The sequence below is a fragment of the Oryctolagus cuniculus genome, chromosome 15 (assembly GCF_964237555.1).
Source record: "Oryctolagus cuniculus chromosome 15, mOryCun1.1, whole genome shotgun sequence".
NCBI lineage: Eukaryota > Metazoa > Chordata > Mammalia > Lagomorpha > Leporidae > Oryctolagus > Oryctolagus cuniculus.
Window position 1 is genome coordinate 33,635,874 of NC_091446.1, and position 18,199 is coordinate 33,654,072.

At 40.3% G+C, this 18,199-nt stretch overlaps 1 protein-coding gene across 9 annotated transcripts in view; it reads right to left on the reverse strand.

Moving 5' to 3' along the window:
* Window positions 1-11,892: 11,892 nt before the first annotated feature.
* The window catches only part of CC2D2B (coiled-coil and C2 domain containing 2B), a 120,274-nt gene continuing 113,967 nt past the window's right edge, over window positions 11,893-18,199 (reverse strand). For 7 of the 9 annotated variants that reach the window (XM_051823119.2, XM_051823120.2, XM_051823118.2 and 4 more), the window contains one exon: window positions 11,893-16,397. In XM_051823119.2, coding sequence (XP_051679079.1) covers window positions 16,209-16,397 — 189 coding nt within the window. In that variant the 3' untranslated portion in view covers window positions 11,893-16,208. Of the gene's footprint in view, window positions 16,398-16,437; window positions 18,168-18,199 lie in introns of those variants that run through there. The other 2 variants (NM_001349481.1, XM_051823121.2) reach the window with 2 other exon arrangements.

An 18,199-nucleotide genomic window follows, 5' to 3' on the forward strand; every position in this document is an offset into this window, starting at 1 on the left:
GGCCTCCCAAATGGGCGCCAGCTGTTTCCACAGCCCTGGAGTGCGTTCTTTATGAAATTCTGCTACATCCTACCTCAAAATCCGCTCCTCTCCCAGAAACCGAATTAATCTCTTCCCCTTCCTTCTTTCCCTTGCTGGAGAGATCCCCAGAGCTTTGAATGAAGGGAATCAAGATTAGTAACCTGGCTGTCAAATTCATAGTGGAAGAAACTGGCCATCTGCGGTCATAAATCAGGAAACTCCAAAACTGGAAACACTCCAACATAATTAAGAGGGTGTGGGAGCCGAAACGTGATTGGCAGGAACTAATCAATTGTATTTGAATGTGCTTAGGGGAGTCTCACAGAGGAAGTGGATGGTCAGCCTAGAACAGTGTTGCCCACTTTTTCTGAGACTACAATCAACTTCTTTTAATGTTAAAAAATAGTGGACCCACTTTTGAGTCTTTTATCCAAGAAGGAACTACAACACAGTGATTCATCGTGCTGTGGGAATTTTTTTTTTTTTTATCACAAGGACATCTTCATACATTTGAAGAGTAGCAGGCATGCATGTGAGCCCTGCTTCATCTGTAGGCACTGTGCATGTTCCGGAATGCAGCTCAGGAACCAATGGCCAGAAACGGGAAATGCAGAAAATGGAATATGACACAGCCTAGGGTAGTCCAGGGAGAGGCTGCCCTAGCCTAGTTCAGTGGCAGGAATTCCCTAGAGAGGATGGACAGACACATGAGCCCACATGCTCCATGACATTAATAGTGGCGTTTATTTAAATAGTACCCACCTCCTCAGGTTCCAGTTCATAACGACTAAGCAACTTTATGACAATAATTGGGCTTCCAAATGATATAAACGTCCAGCGCCTGTTTAAGAACCCTTTCGGAAAGATGGGTCACAGACTGTAATCATCAGTGTAATAATTAGCTTGTCTTTCATGGTATCTACTTTGAAGATGCTGTTCACTCAGAGATACTTGTTCAGAAATTACCATTTTATTCTTTTTCTAGATTTGCATCATATGCTAAGAAGACTTCAATGTTCATTTATTTTATAAATTGTGTATATGTGTGCATGCACATATAAATGATATTGCCCCAGTGTGTCTTTTTTTTTTTTTTTTTTTTTTTTTTTTGACAGAGTTAGTGAGAGAGAGACAGAGAGAAAGGTCTTCCTTCCGTTGGTTCACCCCCCAGATGGCCGCCATGGCTGGAGCTACGCCGATCCAAAGCCAGGAGCCAGGTGCTTCCTCCTGGTCTCCCATGCAGGTGCAAGAGCCCAAGCACTCGGGCCGTTCTCCACTGCCTTCCCGAGCCACAGCAGAGAGCTGGACTGGAAGAGGAGCAACCGGGACTAAAACCTGGCGCCCATATGAGATGCTGCGCCGCAGGCGGAGGATTAACCAAGTGAGCCATGGCGCCAGGCCCTCCCAGTGTGTCTTAGATTATAAATCTCTAAAAAGCAAAATTCGGTTTTATTATGATTTCTTTTATTCCTTTAGGGAAAGCTGAATACAATTAAGACACAGATTGAATATACCTTATCTGAAATGAATGGGAACAGAGTGTTTTGGATTTTTTTTTTTCAGATTTTAGAATAATAGTATTTGCATCTACATAATGAGTTATCTTTGGAATCAAACTGAAATTGAAACACAAAATACATATATGTTTTGTAAATATCTTATACACATAGACTGAAGGCAATTTCATACAACATTTTTAGTGAGCTTGCATTTTGTATTTAAAAAATGTTTATTTGAAAGGCAGAGTGATACATGCACATAAGAGAAAGAGATATCTTGCATTTGCTGATTCACTCCTCAAATGCCTGGAACAGCTGGGGCTAGGGCAGGCCAAAACAAGGAGCCTGGAACTCATCCTGGTCTCCCACATGAATGGCAAGAACCCAAGTAACTTGGGCCTTTACCTGCTGCTTCCCAGGGTGCAGGGAGCAGGCAGCTGAATCAGAAGTGGAGGTGGAGCACAGGCACTCAGAGGATGCAGGCATCCCCAGCGCCAGCCTAGCTGCTGTGCCACAGCAGCCATCCCTGCACTGTGACTGTGACCTGTCAAGAGGGCAAGTGTGGAATTTCCTACTTGTGGGATCATGTTGGCATTCACAGAGTTTCAGATTTGGGATTTTCAGATTAGGGGTGCTCAATCTGTGTTTATTCAATTTTTAAATAAAATGAAGTCTCTGCTCTCATAATGTTTATGTTCTATGAAGAGAGAGACCTAATAAACAAAAAACAACCAACCAGATGTCACAGAGTGACAAGTGTTGTGAAGAAAAACAGAAAAAGAGGCTAGAAAATGACGTGGTTTATGATCAGGTGAGGAGTGCAAGCCCTACGGGAAGGAAGGGAACACACAGGTGGATGCAGTACAAGCAGGCATGTTTGGAATGCAAATGAAGGCCAACGTATGTCTGGAATAAAGATGAGTTAGGAAAGACACTCCAAGTCGAGGAAGCAGCGATCAGCATAGGCACGAGAGGGTGGAAGTGCAGAAGGCAGAACATCCATTAAGAGCAAAATATGGAGCGTGCAGAGCTCAGTGTGACTGTGCATAAAGCCCATGAGGTTGTGGCAAGAGTGGGATCAGATTCTCTGGAGAGCTTTTGTAACTCGCTGAACTTTAGGCAGTGGAAAGTCACTGATGTTCAATTATTTACATTTTTAAAATGCACGCAAAAGATAAAACTCTGAAAGAGTGGAAGACTATAGGTTGAATTCACAAGTCTCCCTCCGTTCCTTGTTCACAGTTCTTCCCACAGGCAACACTATTCTTCTTCTCTTTTGTATCTTTCTAGTGATATCTGGGTATTTAGAACCATGCATGCATGTTTTGTGCACAAATGAGAGCACAATTCACTGTTGTAGACCTAGCTTTATTGTAAAATATATTCTCATAAATATTCTATAAACAGAGCATCCAGGAATTCTATCAGTAGCTACTCTGTAAGAGGATTCTACCGGATGCAAGGACTGAGAACCGGAAACTCTGGGCTCTGGTTTTTGGTTCTTGACGTGTTGCTATTTGTATTTCTCAATGAATTGCAGTTACTATTCCTGTTCACTATCAACATCCTTGCCTAAGGCAAGAGACCAGTCATCTCCCACCTGACTTGTACAACACTATCTTAAACTTTCTTAATACACGACTCCTGGTCTTTCTGTTCACCACTGGGGCTGGTGCTATGGTGTAGCGGGTAAAGTTGCTGCCTGCAGTGCGGGCATCCCATATGGGCGCCAGTTCAGGTCCTGGCTGCTCCCTCTTCTGATCCAGCTCTCTGCTGTGGCCTGGAAAAAGCAGTGGAAGATGGCCCAAGTGCTTGGGCCCCTGCACCCATGTGAGAGACCCAGAAGAAGCTCCTGGCTCCTGGCTTCAGATCAGCCCAGCTCTGTCTGTTGTGGCCATTTGGGGAGTGAACCAACAGATGGAAGACCTTTCTCTCTATCTCTCCTTCTCTTTCTCTGTAACTCTACCACTAAAATAAATAATTCTTTTTAAAAAAAGAAAAAGAATCTGTAAACATTTAGTACAGATGCATTGTTTGAATATTTTCAAACTTCTGTTGGTTGGTAGTGTGTTGACTCCTGCATTTTTTCTGTTCAAGATTGCTTTGGTTCCATACAAATTTTAGTAGTATTTTTTGTGGTTTTGTGAAAAACGTCATTAGTATCTTGGTAGAGATTTATTAAAACTGTAAATAATTTTGGAGGTAGTATGGACATTTTAATAACATTGATTCTTCTAATCCATGAATACGGGATAACTCCTTTTTTGGGTCCTCTTCAATGTATTTCATCATTGACTTTTATTGTAAATATCTCTCATATCTTTGGTTAACTTTATTTCTAGGTATCTTATTTATTTATATTACTCAAAATTAGGTTGCTTTCTTAATTTGTTTCTTGGGTAATTCACTGTTGGTACAACAATGAATTTTTGTGTGTTGACTTGTGTGTTATCCTGCAACTTTGTTGGATTTACTTATAGTTCTAATAGCCTTCTGGTGGAATCTTTGGATTTTTCTATATATAATAATGTTGTCTGCAGACAGTGACAATTTGTGCTGCTCCTTCACAATTTGAATACATTTTATTTCTTTCTTTTGTCTAATTGCTCTGGCTAGGACTTTATATTGAATAAAAGTAGAGAAATTGGACACCTTTGTTCCAGATCTTAGAAAGCGTTCAGCTTTTCCCCTTTAATATGTTAGCCAGGATCTTTATTATCTTGAGTTATATTTTTTCTATAAATTGTTCAGAGTTTTTTTTTAATCATGAAGGATATTGGATTTTTTTTTCTGTTTTTTTTTTTTTTAAGACATTTATTTATTTGAAAGTCAGAGTTACACAGAGAAAGGAGAGGCAGAGAAAGAGGTCTTCCATCCAATGGTTCACTCCCCAATTGGCTGCAATGGCTGGAGCTGTGCCAATCCAAAGCCAGCAGCCAGGCACTTCTTCTGAGTCTCCTACGTGGGTGCAGGGCCCCAAGGACTTGGGCCATCTTCCACTGCTTTCCCAGCCATAGCAGAGAGCTGGATCAGAAGAGGAGCAGCTGGGACTAGAACCGGTGCCCATATGGGATGCCGGTGCTTCAGGCCAGGACATTAACCCACTGCACCACAGTGCTGGTCCCAGGATGTTGGATTTTATCAAATGCCTTCTGCATCTATCAAGGTGATCATGTAATTTTTGTCCTTCTTTCTGTTCATGTGGTATATTACATTTATTTGCATATGTTGACCTATTCTTGCATTCCTTTCTGGGTTGAATGTCATTTGATCATGGTTAATTGTAACTTTTAAAAAATTATTTACTATTTATTTTCATTTAGGCAGAGAGAGAGAGAGAGAGAAAGAGAGTGCACGCACATTCTTTCATCCACTGGCTAACTTCCCAAATGTCTGCAAAGGCTATACTGGGCAAGGCTGAAGCCAGAAGCCTAGAACTCAATCTGACTCTCCCATGTGAATATAGGGATCCAAGTACGTGAGCCATCATCTCATGCCTCCCAAGATGTTCATTAACAGGAAGCTGGATCAGAAGCAGAGAACTAGGAATTAAATTAGTTACTCCAATATGGGATATGGAGGTCCTAAGTGGTGTTTTGACTGCTGGGCCAAATTCCCCACCCATGATTAATCTTTTTAAGGGGCTGTTGAATTCAATTTGCTAGTATTTTGGTATTTTTGCATATATGTTCAATAAGGATATTGGCTTGTAGCTTCTTTTTTGTTGTGTCTTTGACTGATTTTGGTATCAAGGTAATGCCAGTCCTGTAGAGTAAGTGTAAGTTTTGGGTTTGAGTTGTTCTTATTTTTCTAATTTCTTGAAGTACAGCAATAAGTTGTCTGAGATTTTTCTGCTATTTTGATGTTAGGCATTGATTGCTATAAATTTTCCTCTTGGAACTGTTTTTGCTGTATCCCATAGGTTTTGATATATCATATTTACATTTTCATTCAAGAAATTTTTAAAAATCCTTCCTGATATCTTCCTTGATCCATTGATTGTTAAGAAGTAAGTTGTTCAATTTCTGTATTTATGTAATTTTAAAGTTTTTTTTTATTGGCTTCTAGTTTTACATTATGGTCAGAAAAGTTACTCAATGTGATTTGTTTTTATAAAATTTTTATTTATTTTGATGGTCAGAGAAACATATGGACAGAGATGGCGGGGGCTGGGTGGGAGAAATATCAGATCTACTGGTTCACTCCCCAAAAGCTGCAACACTCCTTGCCAGAGGCTGAAGCTGGGAAATGGGGCCTCAATCTAGATACCTCACATGGATAACAGGGACTCTACTTGGGCCAACATGTGCTACCTCCCAAGGTGCACATTAGCTAGAACTGGAAGCAGGCATCCCAAGTGGTATCTAGCTCAAATGCCCACTCCATGATTTCTATTTTTATACATTTGTTGAGATTTGTTTTGTGACCTACTGTCTGATCCATCCTGGAGAATGTTCCATGTGCTGTTGAGAATTTATATCTTGCAGCTGTTAGATAAAATGTTCTGTAGGTGTCTTTTGGTCCAATAGATCTAGAGTGCAATTTAACTCTGCTGTTTCTTTGATTTCGTCTGGATGATATGTCCATTTCTGAAAGTACTGTTTAAAGTCCCTTGCTATTATTGTACTAAAATCTTTTGCCTCCACCTTGGGTCTATTAATACTTGCTTTATGTATTTGGGTGTTCTGGTATTGGTTACATATGTTTGTTATTGTTATTTCCTCTTGCTGTATTGAATGTTTAATCATTCCATAATAACCTTCATTATCTCTTTTTATCTGATGGACATATGGCTACTCCTATTTTCATTTCCATGGACCATCTTACTCTATCCTTTTATTTTCCAATCTATTTGTGCCCCAGAGTTGAAATGAGTTCTGAACAGCATGGAGTCATTTTTGCCCTATTTTTAAAAATCCATTTGAAAACTAAATGTCTTTTAATTGGTGAATTTGACCCATTTTTATCTAAGGTAATTATTGATGGGTTGAAATCTGCCATTAAGAGAATTAATGATAGCTAAAGTACTGCCATTTTGATACTTGTTTTCCAGTTTTATTGCAGCTGCTTTCCTTTTCCCTCTTTTATAATTTTCCTTTGCAGTTAAGGGATTTTCTCTAGTAGTGTGTTTTGATTCCGTGCTATTATTTTTGGTACATATATTTTTTTGCTTTGTGGTTACCACAAGGCTTACAAAAAGGCTCTTTTCATTATAACAACCTACTTCAAAATGATAGCAACTTTATATTAATTATTAATATAGGAAATGGAACAAAGAAAAAGATAAGAAATATGAATAAAGAACTTACTCTAGGGACCAGCTCTGTGGCTCAGCAGAATAAAACCCCAGTCTGCAGTGCCAACATCCCCTATGGGTGCTGGTTCAAGTCACCACTGCTCCACTTCTGATCCAGCTCTCTGCTATGGCCTGGGAAAGCAGTGGAAGATGGCCCAAGCCCTTGGGCCCCTGCACCTGCATGAGAAACCTGAAGAAGCTCCTGGCTCCTGGCTTCTGCCTAGCTCACTCCTATGTGTTGAGGCCATTTGGAGAGTGAACCAGTGGATGGAAGATCTCTCTTTGTCTCCCCTTCTATTTAACTCAGTTTTTCAAATTAAAAAAAAAAAAAAAACCTCACTCTATACTTGCACTCTATTCCTCCCCACATTTTGGATCTCTGATGTCTCATTTTAACTATTTCTATATTGTATATCTCTTAACATTTTGAGGTAATAATTTTTTTGTGTTTTAGTGTTAAATATATGGTTTATGTACCATGTTTATAATAATGGGACATTATCAGTATTAGGTACACTTACCAGTGAGTCTACCTCCTGGTATTTTCTTCTTACTCATTAATTCCTTTTTTTTTTTTTCAACTTGAAGAACTCTATTTAGCATTTCTTGCAAGACAGGTCTGGAAGAGGAAAGCTCTCAGCTTTTGTGTGGGAATGTCTTTATCTCTTCTTATATCTGAAGGACAGTTTTGATGGGTAAAGTATTCTTGGATAGCATTTTTCCCCCTTGGTATTGTGAAAGTTTCATCTTTCTCTTGCCCTGTAAAACTCTGCTGAGAAGTATGGATTCAGGTGAATTATGACCCTTTTATGTATTGTTTCCTTTCTCTTGAAGTTTTGAGAATCCTCTTCATTTTTAACCTTGAAGAACTTGATTACAGTATGTCTTGAGGTAAACTTGGTTGGGTTGAATTTGACCTTCAAGTCCCTAGATACTTTTTTTAAAGATTTATTTATTTGAAATTCAGAATTACACACAGAGAGAAGAAGAGGCAGAGAGAGAGAGAAAGAGAGAGAGAGAGTGGTCTTCTATTTGCTGGTTCACTATCCAATTGGCTTCAATAGCTGGAGCTGGGCTGATCCAAAGCCAGGAGCCAGGAGCTTCTTCCTGGTATCCCACACGGGCGCAGGGGCCCAAGGACTTGGGCCATCATCCACTGCTTTTCCAGGCCATAGCAGAGAACTGGATTGGAAGTGGAGCAGCCAGGACTCAAACCGGCACCCATATGTAGGTGGCAGCTTTGCCTGCTATGCCATAGCACCGGCCCCGATAATTCTATCTTTACATAGGTTTGGGAAGTTTCATATTATCTCTTTGAATATGACTTCTATGCCCTTGGCATTCTCAAGCTCCTCTGGAACCCCAGTGACTTAGATATTTGCTCTTTTCATGCTACTCCAATGTTCTTGTAAGCTTTTTTCATTCCTCTTGATTCTTTATTCTTTTTCTTCTTCCAACTGTGTGCTTTCAAGTAGTCTGTCTTCAAACACTTTGATTCTTCCTTCTGTTTGGTCCATTCTGCACTGATGACTTCTCTCATGTTTTTAATTCTGCCTTGTGTACTTTTTAGTTGAAGGATTTGTTTGATTTTTAAAATTAGTTTCATGTCTCTGTCAGATCTCTTAGAATATTAAATCATTTCTCTGGGTTCTCTTGAAGTTCACTGAATTTCCTTAAAACAGCTACTTTAAAATCTTCACCTAAGAATTTTGAAATTTCGATTCCTAGATGGTTTCTAGCCCTTATTTTGCTGGTCAGGTGAACTCATGTTCCCTGGAAGGTTCCCTGGAAGTTCCTGATGTTTGTTGGTATATAACATTATCTGTGCATTGAAGGATTAGTTACAGTAATGTGGCTTCATTTGTTACTGTCCTTCCTGAAATTCTAAGAGTCTGCTTATTTTCTCTTAGCCTATGCTAATTTCTGCTATTTCAATACCAGATGGCATCTTGAGGTTTGCCACAGGCTCCCCTGTTGGTGTGTTTTCACTGTTTTAGTACTAAAATATTCCCAAAGCTTAGATTTGTCCTAAATCCGAAGTTGACACATTATTCAGAACAAACTGGGGAAGTGTCTAAAAAGGAGTAGTGTTTCTGCACAAGCCTCTTCCTGGGGCTGGGGTAGGTCTAGACACCTAATCCTGTGACCTCCAATGCCATGATCCTGGTTCACATCTGGAGTCCACAGCTTCCTGATGTCAGTACAGCCCTGAGCTAGCAGCAAAGCCTACCCTGCTATGGTTTGCTACTGAGTTGGGCTCACTGCCCAGTGCTGCTCCTACCAGCTAATCTGGGTATAAGACTGATCAGCTGGGGCCATGGAGCTCTACTTGACAATGGAGCAGGTCCAGAGATTCTGTCTGAAGCACTGGCCTGGTGATAGGAAGGATTAGGATCTGCTCACAGTTATCTTTTTTTAAAGATTTATTTATTTAATTTGAAAGGCAGCGTTAGAGTGAGAGAGAGAGAGAGAGAGAGAGAGAGAGAGGTAGATAGGTAGGTCTTCCATCTGCTGGTTTACTCCCCAGATGGCCACAATAGCCGGAGCTGGCCCGATCAGAAGCCAGGAGCCTAGAGCTTCTTGTGGGTCTCCCATGTGAGTACAGGAGCCCAAGGGCTTGGATCATCTTTCACTACTTTCTCAAGCCACAGCAGAGAGCTGGATCAGAAGTGGAGCAGCTGGGACTCAAACTGGTGCCCATATAGGATGCTGGCACTATAGGCGGCAGGTTTACCTGCCACACCACAGTGCCAGCCCCTCACTGTTGGTTTTTACCAGCCTGGCACTGAGTCCCAATAAATAGTCCTGTGGTTCCTTTTGTCCACCCAAGTTTGGTGGAGGGGTGATAAACAGCCTTCTGACTGCTCGGACTGGCACTAACCTGGGTCACAGTTGGGTCTCATAGTCACTAGGCCCTATGAAGTCTCATGAGTGCACGCCAGACCCATTTTACAGTGGTTGTGATATACGCCGAACCATCTTTCCCACCAGAGTGCAGGTCTCTCCCTGATTCTAGTGCAAGTCTAGAGGCTCTGTCTATGAACACTGGTCTGGTGGTGGAGGCCTTTGGGCTTTATCAGGTGCAGGGTACCATGGAAGCAGGCTGGCTTTGATCTCCAAGACAAGGTCCTAAGCTTCCTTTCTTGCCCTACATCCCATTGACTGGAGTCTTGCTTTGCTTTCTGCTGGAGATTAGGGGTGGTAATGGCAGTCCCCTGACCACCTGGTTATGGAGGTCCAATTACTCAGATTTCAGGTACAGGCCTGGGGGCAAGGGAAATGGAACTGTCTGACTCTGAATTTTATCACGGTGGCCTGGCACTGGGATTTAAGCCTAAGGTTTGCACTTAATTCACTTTCCCTATTCTAAATGGGAGATGAGGCATCTCTCTCCATACTAAGCTACTTAGAGGTGGGAGAGGAGTGATACAGACAACTTTTTCCTTTCTTCTTTCTTCAATGCAACTTTTCTTATTACACTAAAACCAGGCACTATATCCTCTCAGCTGGCTTCTGTAGCTCTTGCAAAGGTGACTTGGTGCACGAATAGCTATCCATATCTACGGTATCTCTGAGGGGAGATGGTCATCTGAGAACCTTAATCAGGCACTGTCTTGCTCCACCTGCAAGGGTATTTTGTTTTGTTTTGTTTTGTTTTATTTTAAAGGTGCATGCACTCATGCACATACCCACACACACCCACAGATACATTTCATCTACTGATTCATTCCCCGCAAATGCATACAACATGGGCCAGGCTGAAACCAGGAGCCCAGTACTCATCTAGGTCTCCCATGTGGGTGGCAGGAATCCAAGTACTTGAGCTGTCATCTGCTGCCTTCCAGGATGCACGTCAGCAGGAAGCTGGATTAGAAGTAAAGTAGCAGGGACTCATACCAAGAACTCTTGACATGGAATGTTGGCATCCCAAATGGCAGATTAATCACTGCATCAAATGCCTTCTTTGGGATATTTTAGTTTTTTTAAAAAAATTATTTATGTTTTTGAAAGCTGAGTTACAGAGAAGCAGGGGCAGAGAGAGAGAGAGAGAGAGGTCTTCCATCCGCTGGTTCACTCCTCAAATGGCCACAATGGCCAGATTTGGGCTGATCTGAAGCCAGGAGCCTGGAGCTTCCTCCAGTTCTCCCACACAGGTGCAGGGGCCCAAGGACTTGGACCATCCTCCTCTGCATTCCTGGGCCATAGCAGAGAGCTTGGTCGGAAATAGTTAATTTTTGAAAAGGATATATTCATTTATTTAAAAGGCAGCACATCAGAGAGAAAGAGAAAAAGCAAGAGACAGAGAAAGAGAGAGTTCTTCCATCTTTTGGTTCACTCCTTAAATGGCTGCAACAACCAGGTCTGGGCCAAGCTCATGACAGAAGCCAGAAGCTCCACCTGGTCTTCTACATGGGTGGCAGGGACTCAACTACTTGGGCCATCTTCTGCTGCCTTCCCATGCACTTTAGCAGGGATCTGCATCTGAAGTGGACCAGCTGGGACTTGAACTGGCACTCTAATATAGGATACTGACTTTACAAGCAGTGGCTTGAACTGCTATGCTACAACACTGACCCCTTCCCTGGCATATTTTAAACAGAAGGGAAATTATACTAAAAAAGAACTTGGCATGTTGGAAATACATGCAGAAAAATACAATGGTATATGCCTGGGTAAATATTCTCTCTACTTGAGTTCTTTATGGTATTTTGGATGGCTGAAAGCAAAAATGTTAACATCATCTTTTAGTATTCTCAATGTGTATTTCAACAGATACAACATATACAACAACTATTCCATAAAGGCAGAGGGTAAAGGAATCTATATGTGATCTGATTCCTACCCTCCACTTAAAGTGGTAAAATGTAAATTCTATTTAGACTGTGAAAAGTATTAACATAAAATACTAAACCTTTAAAATACATACAAAAACATAGAATAAAAATAAAAAATAAAATGAAATATTAAGAAATGTTCAAATACCCTACAAAAACAGGAAAGAGGAAACAATGGATCAAAAGCAGAGAAACAAATGGAATATAAGTAATAAAGTGGTAGACCAAAGCACTGGTCTGAGCATATCAATAGATATATTAAGTACAAATGATCTAAACACACCAATTAGAAAAGACTGTCAGAAATTACAAAAATACCATAACTCAAGTATATGCTGGCTACAAGAAATTCACTTTAAATATAATTACTTATGTACATTATAAATAAAGACGAAAGGTATATATCAGATAGACACTAACAAGAAAGCTGAGATGGCTACATTAACATCAGACAGAGCAGACTTTAGAACAATGAAAATGACTAGGAATAAAGAGAAACATTGCACAACTATAAGTGTTAATTCACCAACTAGATGTAAATTTTAAACTATGTGCATCTAACATCAAAGCTTCAAAATACATAGAGTAAAAACTGACAAACTGAAATAAGAAACAGATAAACTCCTAACTGCAGTTGCCAACTCCAACACTTCTCTCTCAGTATTTAGAAGAACTAATAGACAAAAGTCAACAAAGACATAGAAAGATTAATCAAAACATTAACCAACCAGAAGAAAAGAAATTCCCAGAGTGGTTGAATAAGTTATAATAAATAATATTCACAGCCAGGACTGCCACCATACTAGACAACTCCAGGGGTCCTTGCACATAAACTTTGAATTGTGTGGTATATAACCTGCAGAGGAGTTCATAGTGGTCCTGCCTATACTACAGAATGTTATGTATCCCTTAGACAGAATATATTAGTTTACTTGAGGAGGTTTCACTATTTTTGAAGGAGAAATGCAGTATATGTAAGTTTTTGTAAAACAAACAGGAGCAGATGCAAATATGAGTACTGTGTGTTTTTGTGTGAATATTTGAGAATGGCAGTTAAGCGGAAGGATACACAGCTGGTTGGTAAGGGGTGGGAGAAACCAATAATGTGGATGGAAGAGAACAGTGGGTCAGGGATCCAAGCCAGAATGGAAAATTAAAATCAGTATTTAAAAAAAAACAGGATTATATTTATGGATTCATAAAATAATGAGTATCTGTAAAAATGGTTTTTAAAATAATCTCAAATATAAAAAGGAAAAATATTTCTTTCAGTCACTTAAAACCTTCCAATTATTTCTTTTTATCTAAGAAAAAAAAAGATTTATTTTGAAAGTCAGAGTTACAGAGGGGAGAGACAGAGAGAGAAAGATTTTTCATCCATTGGTTTACTCCCCAGGATGCCCCAGCAGCCAGCGCTGGGCCAGGCTAAAGCCAGGAGCCAGGAGCTCCATTTGGGTCTCCCATATGGGTGCAAACATTTAGGGCATCTTCTGCTGTTTTCCCAGGCTCTTAGTAGGGAGCTGAATCAGAAGTAGGGCAGGCTGGACATGATCCAGTGCCCAGATGGGACATTGGTGTTACAAGTGGCAGTGTTACTCACTATGCCACAATGCCAGCCCTAATGATTTCCTACTACACTTGAAAATAATCAAAGCTGTCAGTGATCTCTGTCATCCGGTCCTTATGTGGCCTTGTGTGCTACTACTGGTCCCTCCCCCAGGCAAGTACCATCCCCATCCTAGCCTGAAGGCTTTCATGTGGTTTTTTTCTCTGTCTCGAATTGTTTTGCCACAGGTCTGTACATGACTGACTTCCTCTCCTCTGAGGTACACTTTGTGATTTGCCTGTCCAACAGCTACCCTCCCCCTTTTCTCATCAATAAAATGCTAATTTTAGTTGGGAGAGCAGTATGTCCACTTGAAATATTTGATCTCTCAGTCTCCCTCGTGACTAGGAGTAATACAGTTCTGGGCAATGGAATACAAGAAGTCAGTGGGCAAGCACTCCTGGGAAGCTTTTCTAAAGCAGTGAAAACAACGGGCATTCTCTGCCCCCACCTTTCCCTCTCCCTTTTCTGGCCATGAAGATGGCTGTGAAGCTACGGGCAAAGTTCTCAGCACGTGCCCAGCACTCAGCAGTCTCAGCCTTGCCAGAGAACTTAAACATGCAAATATCAGCCCCAACCCAGACACTGAATCAGAAACTCTTGGGGCGGGGGCCCACTGATTTGTGGTTTAGCAACCCCTTCAGGTGATTCTTTTACTTGCTGAAATTTGAAAGCCACTGAGCTAGATAGCAGCCTCCTTAGAGATGGCCAAGAAACTGGATGAAGACTAGTACGCTTAGGACCCCAGGAAGCAACTGCATGAGATTTGGACTGCCTCCTCTGGACATGCAGTTATGTGAAAGGGGACTCACTGTTAATTTAAGCTACTGTGATCAAGTTTTTGTTACATGCAACTAAATACAATTCTAGTTGGTAAATCATACTTTAAATCTCAGCTTAAACGTTCTACCTGACTTCTGACTTCACTGACTGTTCCGCTTCCACCTTCCATCCCAATCCCCATCAAAGTCCTTCCTTATCATCCTTCAAATTTCTCACTCACTATTTGCTATGATCTGTCTCCTCTAAGAATATAAACTTCACATTGGTAGGATGGTAGGATCTTGCCTTTTTACTGCTGTACTACAGCACATACTGAAGTGTCGGGTACATATTGGATACTATGTGGTTATTTGTGGAATGGCTTAAAAATTTTACAAATTCCATTTAAAATCATGTCTCTTAAAAACATTTGAGTGAGAAAAATAATTTATCAAGGATAACTTTGAAATGTTCAGGGAAAAATTTAGTTGAGAAATAACTCATATGTATGTTTAAAAAAATGCATATACTACAGAAACATCTTCCATGCTTGCCTGTGAGACTTCTGCCTTACTTTTCAGTGGCTTATGAAATTTAAAACTATGAACTACTAAATAGTTGTTAATGTAAACCTGAACTAGTGCAAACCTGAAAACTCCACAGAAATGAACTGCATGGATTCAGAATTTCTTTCCATAAGCAACCTCATCTTTCCAAAGCTACCATTTTGTGCTATCTCAGTCACAGTGAGAGGCTTATTTAATAACAACACTTCATATGAAATGTAAACAGAAGCATTCAAATAAAAACAAAAATTGTGATAGTTTTCTTACCTATGCCAGAAGATGCACACAATTAGATTTTAACCTTGGAGGAAAAAAACATTATTTTACCCACATCCCTGCTTTGCCTCTCCTAGTAATCCCAAGCTTACTCCAAGACTAACATCACTGCAAATCAATGTGATCTTCTATGGCACCAACCCACGCAGAGGCCTCGGGGAAGGGACATAGGTTGTGAGCTCCCTGTGCATGAATTTAGGGTTGCTGCTCTTTGCTTGTGGAAGTCAACTAAGGAACCCCAGTGTTCCTGTAATGTGCGCTCTCTCTTCTCTTTCTCTTTCTCTCAGACCAAACTGCCCTGATTAACCTTTGCACATCCATATCCTTGGATTACTTTTAAATGAAAGGTTGTTATGTGACATTGCAGTAAACTGTATAAATGCTTTCTCAATGAAGCAGAGAACAAACAAATAGAAAATGAGATGCTTCCTCCTTGGATCCCTCCCCATTCTTTTCTAGGGGGCTCCTAGAATCCAGATAGGCCTTCCTGAAGCCATGACTGGGAGAGGAAAGCAGTAGATAAGCAGAGTGGGAGCCTACTCACTCAGGAAAGGAGGAAATCTGAGATTTGCTGAGGCCATTCCCTGCCTTCCTCACAGAACTAGGAGGGATTAGATATGATAGTTTCCTGGGCATCCTTTCCAGATCCTTAGAGATGTAAAGATTTCATGTTAGTGGCATCCCAAGTACAAACTATGAGAAGCCTCCAGAAGCCAGACTCAGTCCTAAGCCCTCAGCCCAACATTGTGCAATTCTTACTTTATTCTTTACCAGTGAAATAACTTTTTATTTTATGTGAGGCAATGATCTTAGGTTTCCATTTAAGTAATTTCTACCTGGAATTGAATCAGAGTAAGTATCAAATGTACTAACCTTATTTTGGAAATGACAACATTCGGTAAGGCTGGGTTTTCACTTTTAACAATGTATCACAATTTCCTGGGGAGCCGTGTTAAAGTCTCTAGTGCTCCTCTCAGAAGTTTCTATTCATTAGGTTATGAGTGAGAAATAGGAATCAGAAATTCTAGCAAGGCTTCCCAGATGATTCTGAGGCAGCTGGTGTGAGGTCCACAATTTAATTATATTAGCCTTATAGAAGAAACCAGAATTTCTTCTTTCCTGGATCAAGACTGTGATCCAAGACAGCCAGAGGTCCTTCTTGAAGAGGTCTCCAAAGGATATCACCTGTCCTCAGAGGGATGAGTCTCCATAGTGCCCAATTCTATAAGTGAATTAAAAATTGGGCTCAGCACTTGGCTAGACTTGAGGATATGCAGAAAAATTCCCAAGTTCCAGAAAAGTTTGTTTGCTTCTGGTCTAGGGACCCATAGTACAATCTTTTCCTTTTCATTGATGTCGGGATAAGGAAGCCAGATAGACCCACACAGATAAAATGTTGTTTGGGAATGGGTGGATATATACAGCTAAAGCAAATTCTGTCTGGGGAAATTCGGATGAATGAATTCCAGTTTGATAGACGGCATCAATAACCGACTGCACATCAGTGTATGGCATCTGGATGGGAAATCCTGTGATCTGCATTAAAGACAGAACAACACACAAACTCCTATCACAATCGTGGAGGGCATTTGGAGTTACTGCATGCAAAAAGATCGCAGCAGCCTCCAAGAAATGGCAGTCATACACTAGTAACAGCTGCTTGTGGGTGCTGATGATACTTTGGGTATCATGCTAAATACTTCACATACATATTTAATCCTTAAGCAATTCTATGTGATAGGTTCTATTATAGCCCCACTGTGCAGACAGAGATGAGCACAATCATGTCTGTCTGATACCAGAGCTTTCACATTTCACATATCTGCATCCTTTCTGGGTAGCAAACTGCCAAAAAGGAGATTACTTAGTCTTACATATGAGAAATTTGAGTGAGAATTTTGGAAGAATTTATTTGACATTGATTCAGTTCATATTTGTTAGGTGACTACTATGTGACAGGATTAAAGAACTGTAGATCATATATATTAAAATTTTCTATTGTGTAATACACTGATGATAATCATAAGCCTCTTTCAAGACTTAGATTGCTTATCCCAGGAGGATTTTTCCTATCCTCAAATCTGTTCACATGCTCTTCCCATGTAGTTGAGTAACACACTGTCCTTCTCCAGTTAATTAATAAAATTTATTGCAATTGCCCATTTTCTGGTCTATACATAGCCTGTAATTTCTCTGAATGCACAAGATCATATCTTGTTTAATTGCATAACACCAGTGCCTAGCATAATGCCTGACACATAGACTAAGAATTATAGCATTTCCTGAACACTCCAGGTGCTTGCCACAATTTGAGTGTTAGTTCACTTAATACTCTCTCTCAATTACAAAATATATAACTAATTTATCACCATTATACAATGGGATAAAAGGGTTAGAGAGGCTAGGTAACTTGCCCTAAATCAAAATTCATGAGCGGTGAGACCAGAATTTGAACACAAGGCTTCTGGGTTCAGTCTAGGTTTATTATTGCACACTCTGTATTATTAGGTAATTTTATAATGGAGTGCCAAGATCTGAACCTTAGCTATATTTAATTACATTTTCATGTTTATACTCCTAATTCTATTTAAAAAAAGCAAAATGAAAACAATTTCCTCCCCGTTCATGGGTGAATAGTGCCTGCAGATCTCTCCCTGGAAGCCTAAGTACTCAACTCTCAAGATATTCCTTATTTCCTTCCCTCATGGAGTTCTCTTAGAACTCCTAGTCTACTAGAATCTTCTAGTCTACTGGGTGGTAGGGAGAAGGAGTCTCAATCTTGGGAAGTTGGGATTTACAAAAACCTACTGGACCAGGTCATAAGACAGAAAAGGTGAAAGGATTTTCAGAGCATGAAGTAGAGTAGGATTAAGGAAAGGAGGATTCCAGTCAATACACCAAATGCCCATTATGTTACCTATGGACTTTAGTTTGAGATGTCATTTTACCATCTAAGAAGCTGTCAATGGGCTGGTGAATATACAAGAGGGGAAGTCATAGAGAGATCCATGCTGAATGTATAAAACTGAAAATAATTTGCACACAGAAGATACTGAAGCTTGTCTGGAGTCCTCTGGACCAGAACCAATGGCAACTGCCATTGGTTACTAGGGACCACTTTTTGATTTTTTTTTTTCTACAAAGTGGTTTCCTTTGGCATGTGTTTGTCCAAAACTGATACTTCATACAACATGAAGCATACAATAAGTTCCAAGAAAATTCTATACCATGTTGTCCAGGTAATCACTGTTCATTCCCATTGAAATGTTTTGGTTTGTAACCAAATGCACATTAAAGCCATAGAATCTAGGATCAAGACAGAAAATATTTCAGAGACA